The 10,951-nt window shown below is 39.4% G+C and overlaps 1 protein-coding gene across 1 annotated transcript; it reads left to right on the top strand.

Moving 5' to 3' along the window:
* Positions 1-5,170: 5,170 nt before the first annotated feature.
* On the top strand, positions 5,171-6,106 carry LOC123256254 (olfactory receptor 49-like). The gene has a single exon (XM_044684915.1). The coding sequence runs from the start codon at positions 5,171-5,173 to the stop codon at positions 6,104-6,106; it is 936 nt and encodes a 311-aa protein (XP_044540850.1).
* The last annotated feature ends 4,845 nt before the right edge of the window (positions 6,107-10,951 follow it).

Raw genomic sequence — 10,951 nt, forward strand, 5'->3', positions numbered from 1 at the left:
TTCATTGGTTCTTGATGTCTCATGAAGTTATTTGCTTTTATTTGCCCAATTCCAATTTTTAAAAAATGATTTTCTTCTGTGAAGTTTTGAACCTATTTTCCATTTGGCTGATTCTACTTTTTCAGAAACTTTTCTTCACTGGATTTTTGTACCTCTTTTTCCTTTTGGTCAATTCTGTTTTTGATATTTTTTATTTCTCTTCTCCATTTTTCCTTTGCCTTTTTAAATTAATTTTTTAAATCCTTTTTGAGCTTTTTCAGAGCCTGAAATCAACTCATATTTTTCTTTAAAGTCTTGTGTACAGCTTCTTTGCTCTTACTGTACCCATTTGAATCTTTGCCTTATTCTTTGTCATCATAAACATTTTCTATTTTTTTTAATGTTTTCTCATTTTCCTAGTCTTTTTCTGGATTTTACTTTTATCCTAAATGTGAGCTGTTCTCAGGGTGGAGGGAACACTCTCTTAAACTTCATATTTTCCTTGTTGCTACCTTTAGTTTCATTTCTGTGTTTCTGCAAGTTTCATGTCTTCCAAGTTGGTATGATGGCATGTGGGCTGAGAGCTCTGAGAGCCACCTCCTACTGTTGATTTAATCTTCACTGGGACTGCTGAAGGTTTGCAGAGCTCAGAGCACTATGAGCTACCTTGTGTTGGGACTTGAGGCCTCACCATGGGCTTGGGCAGGGGCTGTGGGTCTCACTCTGGGCTTATACAGGCTAGCCATACCATAGACTGCCTTGTGCCAGGATTTAGGTCCTCATTTCAGGCTTGGGCAAGGCTCTGGGCATCCCCTTTTGCTTGTAGCAGCCAGACACTACTGACTACCTTGCACTAGGGCTTGGGGTTTCTGTTTGGGTTTGGGCAGGGGTTCAGAGCCTCACTCTAGACAATCACCAGCTAGGAATACTATGAAATGCCCTGAGCTAGGGTTTGGGGCATCACCACTGGTTTGTGCTGGGGCTTGGAACTTTAAGGGGTATTGCATTGTTACTGGCTTAGGCAGGATCTCAGGGTCTTGAAGTTAGCTTGGACCCAGGTTCAGAACCTGAAACAGTAGATGTGGGGTGGGGAGGGGGCTTGCTATTGGCTTGCCTCCTTGGTGTATCCTTGCTGTGGGCTGTGCTCCCCTCTCACCCAATTTAACTGTACTCTTTCTGCCTACCTTTCAAGTTGTATTCTGAAAGAAAGTTGCTTTACTCTGTCCCTTTGTTGGTTACTTCACTCCAATATTAATTCTGAAATGTTATTTTAAGGTTGGTTGGAGAGTATTCTCAGAGTGGTTTGAGCTTTCCCTGCTTCTATTCTGCCTCTGGGAAGGTTTAAAAAAAAAAAGCAAATGAGGGTTCTGATAGACAAAGCTGATGAGCAAGTTCATTCAGAGAATGAGGAATGACTTGAGGTAGCTCATAGAGGTGGGAGGTGGGGAATCAAATCAGGGAATGGTTATTATAGTTCAATTTGACTAGAATGTAGTGAATGGCAGGGAGTAGTAGGAAGCAAGGTACATGGGAGCTGGGTCATAGAGGGCCTTTAATGCCCAGCTATGGGCATTTTATTGTATAGGTCAGTGGTGGTGAACTTTTTAGAGATGGAGTCCCAGGTTCTGCCCCCACCCCCAGACCAAATGCTGTGCCTGCCCCCCCAGACCATGTGCCATGTCCCTCCTCCCACCACATGGTGAGTACACCCTGCCCCACCCTTTACCCCACAAGAAAGTGCTCCCATTGGCCTGCTGGGAGGAAGGTTGGGGGAAGTGAGGAATGTCCTCAGCAAGTGTGGAGAGGAGGAGGGGAGTGGCCTGAGCACTCTGCTCCCCTCCAGGTCTGCCACCTGTGAGCTGCCAACCTTACCCTGTCCCCTCCTCCCCTGTGTGCTCCCATTGGACTGCTGGGCAGATGGGGTGGGTAATGTGAAAAAATTTCAGGCATAGTGGAGTGGGGGGAGCAGCTCTGCCTGAGTCCCTCTGCCTTTCTAGTAATGAACTCTGGGGGTGAGGGTAGGGAGGGAGGGTGGCCCAGAGAGCACTCTGCGTGCCATCTTTGGCACCCATGCCATAGGTTTGCTATTACTGGTATAGGCAATTATAAACACTGAATTTTTTTTAAAGCAGAGAAGTCATATTGGCAAATCTATGCCTTAGAAAGATGACTTTCGCACCTGTGTAGAGCATGAATTAGAAAAGGGAGAGAATAGGAAGAATACCTATTAGGAGTTATATAGTTTCTAGGAGAGAAGTGACAAAAATCTGAACTGGGATGGTAGGCATATAAGTAGAGGGAAGGAAATGGATATGAGAAATGGTGTACATATTAGATAAATTGACAATTAATTAAATATGGTGGATAAAGAATAGACAATAGTCAAAGATAGCTACAAGGAACTAGATGGCATCATGAAAAAAACACCAGGCATGGAGTCAGAAATATCTGATTTCAATTGTGGCCTCAGACACTTACTTCTTAGCTGAGTGACTCTGGGAAAGTCACTTAACCCAGCTTACCTCTGTTTATTCATCTGTAAAATGAACTGAAAAAGAAAATGGTAGATCACTTCAGCATTTTTGCCAAGAAAACTCCTAATGGGTTCACAGTCAAACATGACTAATAAACAAAAAAAAATGTTTAAATGATCATTAGCTATCTGGCAGTTGATATATGACTAGAGTTGAGAAGTTAGAAGTGGACACTTCAATGGATCTTTGAGCTTGTTGATGTGGATATTTCCTACAAATGTCAGACCCCATGATACATTCATCCTACCTTAGTTCTTATAATTTTGGATTTGTTTCTAATAAATACCATATGGGGGCTATTACCAAGAATTTTGCTCAGGACATATTCTTGAGTACTAATAGTCTTCCAAGGTTGAAATTAATACATTTAATATCATTCTTCTGATATTTTTGTTCTACTCATAATGCTCATTGAATACAAGATAGTTTCATATGCAATGTACATGATTTATGATGTCTATATTATGTACTTAGCACATATGTTCTTAAAAAGGCATTATCCAAAATATCATTCCCTTTGATCCAGTTTAATTCTTGCTTTTGTTTATTACTTATAATAAGAGTTTTTAGTTTTTGCTTCTTCATATTAATTTTTCTTTTCCTTTACATAATAATATTATAAAATATCAAAAAAGGTAAATTTCAAAATGAAGAATTTTAAAAATAATTTATTTTATGCTTATTATCTCTCCTTCCCACTGCTTTAGCAGTGAGTAATTTTTAAAAATTAAAACCCTTATAACAAATATGTCTGGCTCAGACAAACTAAACCCAACTATTGGTTATGTCCAATATTGTTTGTCTCATTTTCCATTTTAAATCCATCATTTCTCTGGCAGAGGTGAGCTCATGATGTATTTTTGGTCCTCTAGATTCAAAGTTTATCTTGGTGTTTATCAATCAATGATCAGAGTTCTAAAATTGTGCAAAGTTCTTTTTCTCTATAATGTTGACATGGTATAAGTTATTTTCTTGGTTTTGTTCACTCTATTTTATATTAGTTCATAGAGGTCTGTCCAAATTTCCACTGAAGCTGCCTATTTAGTAATTTCTTATGGCACCACATCTCATTATATCTGTATACAATATATTTTTAGCCTTTCCCCAATAAGAGGATACCCTCCTACCTTCAAGTTTTCAGGTACTATGAAAAGAGCTGTTATAAATCTTTTTTGTCCACATAAATCTTTTCCCTGTGTATTTGATTTCTTTGTATTATAGGCCTAGTGGTCGCATAGGTGGGTCAAAATATATGCTAGTTTCAGTTAACTTTGGGGGAATCATTGCAAATTACTTTTTAGAATGATTGGATCAGTTCTGTTAGATCTACCAACAATGCTTGATGTACCTGTTTTTCTGCAGCCCCTCTAGCATTTATCTTTTTCCTTTTTCATCATCTTTATCAAGCCAACAAGTATGTGAAAGAAATTCAGTTATTTTAATTTGCATTCCTCTATTTATTACTGATTGGGAGTATTTAAACATGAGGAAGTTTAAAAGAGAACAGCTCCTATAAGAGTAACATTAGAATACTGTAATTGATACTTAATCCACCACCACCACCATACACGAAAGGGTCAAAAATAGTCATATGTAAATATATAGATATGCATATGTGCATTGATATGGACATGTAGATATGACTAAGATCTAATCCTCCAAGTACTACCAAATGCCTCTTCAGAGTATGCAGGTAACTTTAGGTTCTAAAGGACATGCCAGTGAACACAACCTCTGACAAATCTTATCGAACTGGAAAGATTACATTTGTGGGTCAGGGGTTTGAAGATATGTCTGATGACCATACATACTAATGAAGGTGAAGGAGGCCCATCATTACCATGTTGGCCTCACATGAGAATGAAATTTTCAACTCCAGCAGCTCTCAAAAGAACCTCTTACTCCCCATTGCCCACCCTTAACCAATCTTCCACCTATGAGACAATACACCGAAGTACAAGGGTTTAAAAAAAAAAAAACAAAAAACCTCTTACTAAAATGATGAAAGAGTTTCAATCTGTGTCATTGTAGTTGGTCTCCACATCAGTGAAATTATATAGATCCTTGAAATCCTGATGTAAGCATTCAATACTTGCAGTACATGAAAGGAACAGCTGGGTTAAGTAAGCTAAGTTGAGTGCTTACTTTCATTGTCTTTTGAGTGACCTGAAGGACATGGGGATTGTGGGAGGGAAAAAGGTTTAGTGGAATAATGAAACGAAGACTAGGGAGCCAAAGTTAACATAAAAAAAGATGACCCATAATCTGGGATAAAAGAAACAAATAGAAGTGTTGAGAACAGATTTTCTTATAAGGAATAAAATAAGCGAAGAAAGAATAGACCTAGTTTGGTTGGAAAACTAGAGTAGAAGAGTTTGGTCTACACACCCTTCAGTTAACTATGAATTACTCTCAGCTTTACATTGCCAGCCCTACCTAGTTCCCAATCCAAGGCAACTACTGTGTTGGCCATTCACTGGCTAGGGAGTGAATGATGTATGTGGACTGGAGACTGAAGAGATTATTGTACAAAAGAAAAAATCAGCTGAAAAGGTTTCCTTCACCTCCTCATCCTTCTACTTCTAGATCAATTGTGATCCTACAGCATCATAGCTTCTTATGTTAATACTCTCATCTTTTTTTCCCCAACAGGGAACATGGGGAATAGCACCACTATCACTGAGATCATTCTTCAGGGACTCACAGATGCCTGTGAATTCCAAATGCTGATTTTTGTAGGACTCCTCCTGACCTACCTTATCACATTGCTAGGGAACCTCCTCATCATTGTTGTCACTCTGATGGATCATCGCCTTCACACCCCCATGTACTACTTTCTCAGAAACTTTGCTGTTCTGGAGATCTGGTTCACTTCTGTCATCTTTCCCAAGATGCTGAACAACATCCTAACAGGCAATAAGACAATCTCTTTACTGGGATGCTTCCTGCAGTGTTTTCTTTACTTCTTCCTAGGAACTACAGAATTTCTCCTCCTGGCTGTAATGTCCTTTGATCGATATGTAGCAATCTGTAATCCTTTACGCTATGCCACCATCATGAGCAAAAGGGTCTGTGTGCAGCTGGTATTGTCCTCATGGCTGGGAGGATTCCTTCTCATCATTGTCCCAAGTTGCATCACATTTCAGCAGCCTTTCTGTGGCCCCAATGTCATCAATCACTTTTTTTGTGACAACTTTCCATTGCTAGAATTAATATGTGCAGATACAAGCCTGGTGGAACTGATAGGCTTTTTGGGGGCTAATGTCAGTCTGCTGGGGACCTTATCTGTGACTGCCTCCTGTTATGGCCATATCCTTTACACAATCCTGCGTATCCCCTCAGCCAAAGAGAGGCAGAAAGCCTTTTCCACTTGCTCCTCCCACATCATTGTGGTATCACTCTTTTATGGAAGCTGTATCTTTATGTATGTCAGGACAGGTAAGGGCAATGAGGGAGAGGAACTAAACAAGGTGGTGGCCATTCTTAACACTGTGGTGACTCCAATGCTCAATCCTTTCATCTACACCCTGAGGAACAAACAGGTGAAACTGGTGATTAAGGAAAAGGTGGGAAAATGGATCTCACAGGCCTGAACTAGAGCTTCAGAGCAGGAAAAGTTCCCCATTGAAGGCAAATGATCTTGAATTTTCTTGCAAAGATTATTCTTAGGTCTCCCCAATATTTGCCTCAAATTTTTCTTCCTCTCCTCCCTCGAATGTTACCAAAGAAGTCTCTTCTCTCTTCTCAATACATTGCCTCCAGTCTTCAAAATGGAATTAAAACCACAGTACTTTATTACCTTGCTCACATTGTAGGAACTTGGTGAATATCCAGTTCTTCTATTTAAGGAAGCAAAGAACACAGGTAGGTCAACTCCACTCTGGTGCCAGGTCCTTCCTGGTTTCTAGTTCCTGATCCATGCCTGCTTGCAAGTGATAGTTTCTATCCCACATAGATCATCATTTATTTACAACAAACCTAGCTACTTATCCCTGCTGTGATAACATCTTCTTAAAATGATAAAAATGATCATCACCAAAGCACATGTTTTGCTCCTGTCTAAAAAATGTTACATAAAACTATTCAAAAACATACAGTACTTGCCCTCTGGGAGTATATTATCTAAAAAATTAAAATTTAATATAAATTAAAATGCCAAAGTCACAACAAAAGCAAAGAAATTTTAAAATCCATATTAAATAATACTTCTACATAAATCAAAGCCAATAGGTGGAGATATACAAGTTCAGGTATTTTGGAAACACACTAGATCACAATCTCACTTGCACCTGGGGAAGATCTCACTGGGAACACAACCTTGTCCAGAGTCATTTGAATGAAGAATACATGATGACCTACATAGAAAGACAATGGTGACACCATGTTGTTGACATGGAAGACAAGGCTCAGTAACAAAAAAGGTTCAGATGAAGAAGATGACTATATTTCTATAGAAATCAATCAGTCAAAAGACATTTATTAAATACATACTATATACTAGGCATTGTATATATAACAAAAATGAGAAAGCAAAATTGATAGTTCCTGCCTTCAAGATGTTCACAATCTAATGGAGAGACAGCAAGCAAACAAAGATGTGCAAAGAAGCTATATACAGGATTAATAGGAAATAATCAACAGAGGGAAGGTCCTAGAATTAAAAAGGGTTGGGAAAGGCTTCCTGTAGAATATGCGATTTTAGAGAGCCAGAAAAGGCAGTAGGTAAATGTGAGGAGAGAGAGCATTCCAGGAATGGTAGGCATTCCTGGACAGAGAAAATTCTAGGAGACCCAAGATGGTAGTATCTTCTTCCAGGTAAAGCAAGAAAGCTAGTCACTAAATCAAGGAGTATATTACTGGGAGTAAGGTGTGACAAGACTAGAAAGATAGGAGGAGGCCAGGTAAGGAAAGGCTTTGAGTGCCAAACACATCATTTTGTGTTTTATCCTGAATGTAATTGGGAGCCACTGGGGTTTACTGAGTATGACGGATGACTTGGATGAACCTGTGCTTTAGGAAAAACACTTTGGTAGCTCAATGGAAGATGGATTGGAGTGGGGAGAGATTTGAGGCCAAGGAGACTAACCAGCTGACTACTGCAATAGTCCAGGTATGAAGTGATGAGGGCAGCTAGATGGCATAGTAGTTAGGATACTAGTCCTGGAGTCAGGAAGACTCATTTTCCTAAATTCAAAAATGGCCTCAGACACTTACTAACTGTGTGACCTTAGGCAAATCACTTAACTCTGTTTCAGTTTCCTCATCTGTAAAATGAGAGAAGGAAATCACAAACCACTTCAGTAATTTTGCTAAGAAAACCCCAAATGGGGTCACAAAAAGTTGAACATGACTAAAAACAATTGTACAATAAATGAGATGATAAGGGTCCATAACAAGGTGGTGGCAGTATCAGAAGAAAGGAAGGGATATACAAGAAAGGTTATAAAGGTAGAAATGACAAGACTTGGCAAATGATTAGATATATAGGTAGAGAGATAGCAAGAGGTTGAGAATGGTACCTATGTTACTAGCCTGAGGAACTGGGAGGATGGCGTTGCCCTCCATAGTAATAAGGACATTAGGAAGGAGAGAGAGGTTAAAGAGAAAGATTATGGGAATCAGGGTACATTTACTAAAGGCTTTTGAAGCATTCCATTAGTTTCTCAAACCTGATCCATCACATAAATAGGAAGATATAAAACCTAAACAGGTGGAGGATATAGTTAAAGTGAAGATTAGGAAAACAACTTGTTATGATTTAAGAATAGATCATTTGTTGGTAGGGAGGACAAGTCCAGGAAAGAAATTACTGGATCCTGAAGTAAAATAAAGGTGTGACCTGAGAGAAAGGAGCAATTGGGATTAAGGCATTTGGTGTTAAATGACTTGCCCAGGGTCAAACAACCAGGAAATGTCCAGGGTCACATTTGAACACAGGACCTCCCATCTTCAGCTCTATCTATTCTGCTACCAAAATGTGTCACACTCTTATGAATAAACTGCAGTTTCTTTATGTCTCTATCTTATGCTGGCTTATTTCTTGGCAGTAACTAGTCAGATACCATTAAAAGAAATTCACACAACAAAGGGAAGGACATTTCTATTTAGATGTTACCCTATACCTTTCAATAAACCATTAAAAAATACATAAAAGAGAGCTAAAGGAGTTCAGAGAGGATAACTGTATGAAATACAGTTGTAACTATATGAAATAAATTCAGTTTTACACACAATCTTTTTCTTAATTTTTTCATATATGAAAATGTTAATGTTTGTTGATGATCTAGTTCACATTAAAAAAAATTTTTTAACCAATAATTCCTAAGGATTTCTTTACTTGGCTATCAGATTATGGCTCTAAATGCTAAAAATTTGAACCAGCTCCTGAGGCTTTCAACTAAAGGAGCTGAAATCTCTACATGCCCTACCCCACTCCCCCAATTTAGTGGAGAACCAGGAGAGAATGGGTTCAGGAGAGACATGGGCAATTTGCAAGAACAGACAAAGGTGTTCATAGTATAATACCATCACCAGAACTACTATGTTGTTTCATTCCTATCATTTGCTTTGAATTGGTATGTCCTTTGGTGGGTTTGGCAGAATAAATATCAATAGTTGCTTGTCATTTGTGGTTTTGAATGGATGCTGATCTGAAAGATATTCTATAACCCAGACAGCTTTCAGAAAGTCCTCACCTGAGGGGGATCCCAGGATGCACTTCCAATTCAGCAGGTCTTGAACTAACTTACCCTCCCAAGTTCCCCATTTTTGTCAGATGACATCACTGTTCTCCAGATAACCCATGCTCAAGACCTAAAGGTCATTCTTCAACTCTTCCCTCTCCTAAGCACTCTTAATTGTCATCAGGTTCTCTCAATATCTCTTTTCACAACAGTACTTAAATAGGACCTGTTCCCTGCATACTCATTCTTGTCATGAAATCTGTTGGCATCCAGATTACTTCTACAGTAACATTCTTACTCCTAATCTCCCTACCTCCAAACCATTTTGCATAATACTGTCAACTTAATATTCCTAAAATATTATTTTCTGTAGATAATGGTGATGATTTAAAATGTGCCCATTTCCATTTTGCAGGGTAGGTTATGTATGAAAGAGATATCGGGAAGTGATCTTCAGTGCTTCAAGGTAACAAGACCACAGTGCTATCTAGGAGTTCCGGGTTTTTATTTTCATATGTTAACATTTGGTAGTTCCAATAGTCATGTCTGTCTGGCCTTGAAGGAATGATCAAAGTAGAAATTAGGGAAATGTAATCACTGGAAGAAATGCTGATAACAGAAAAAGTCATTTTGCTGAAGATATGCTTCCCCACTTTCTCCTTTTTGGTTGAAGCTCTACCAGAGAATTCTCTACCAGAGAATTGGCCTGTGACACAGGTTAATCCAATTGTGGGATTAAAGGAACACAAATTGAGATTGTTATTGTTCAATCAGGTCTGATAGTTTGTGACTCCATTTGGAGTTTTCTTGACAAAGATAATGGAGTGGTTTGCCATTTCCTTCTCCAGCCCTTCTTGTAGATGAGGAAATGAAGGCAAACAGGGCACAGTCACCTGCCCAGAATCATGCAGCTGGCAAGTGTCTGAGGCTGGATTTGAACTCACAAAGATGAGGCTTCCTGATTCCAGGACCAGCACTCTATCCATTGGGCCACTCAGTTTGAATAACTAATTACCATTTTAGTATCTTATAGGCTTAGAGTTAGAAGAGGCCTTAGAGGTCTTCTAGTCCTACCCTCACAAGTGGAACCTAAAGGGCACAGTGGATAGTGTTGAATTCAGAATGGCCTGAATATAACTCCTTCAGTTACTTACTAGCTATATAAACCTAGGCAAGTTACTCAACCTCTCTCAGCCTCAGTTTATTTATTATTATTATTATTATTATTCCTGTTGACTCCTTAGGAGCATAGGGCCGCAACCATGTCATGCCAGCGAACACTGTTCTGGGCAACTTCCCCCAGCTGGGCCCATGTCATTCCGACTGTTTTTGTTTCATTTTCGGCAGATCTTCGCCAGGTCTGTTTTGGTCTTCCCACTTTCCTCCTCCCTGAAGGGTTCCAGCTCAATGCTGGTCTGGCTACGTTGTCTTCCGGTTTTCGTAGCGTATGTCCTATCCATCTCCACTTACGTTTCTTTATGTCCTGACTAATGGGATACTGGATTGTTCTTTCCCAGAGACTAGCATTGGAGATCTTTTCAGGCCATCTGATGTTCAAGATGTGACGTAGGCATCTGTTAACAAAGACCTGGAGTTTGTTGGTGTTGACTTTTGTCACTCTCCAGCTTTCTGATCCATATAGGAGGACGGCCTTTATGTTGGTGTTGAAGATTCGGAGCTTAGTGACGAGGGACAGTGCTTTGGAGATCCAGACAGACCGCAGGGTGTTAAATGCCTGTCTGGCTTTGTTGATTC

The sequence above is a fragment of the Gracilinanus agilis genome, unplaced genomic scaffold (genome assembly GCF_016433145.1).
Source record: "Gracilinanus agilis isolate LMUSP501 unplaced genomic scaffold, AgileGrace unplaced_scaffold57349, whole genome shotgun sequence".
NCBI lineage: Eukaryota > Metazoa > Chordata > Mammalia > Didelphimorphia > Didelphidae > Gracilinanus > Gracilinanus agilis.

Bases quoted from the DNA above. Each gene is read 5' to 3' on its own strand.
- LOC123256254 (XM_044684915.1), top strand. From the start codon at position 5,171: ATGGGGAATAGCACCACTATCACTGAGATCATTCTTCAGGGACTCACA.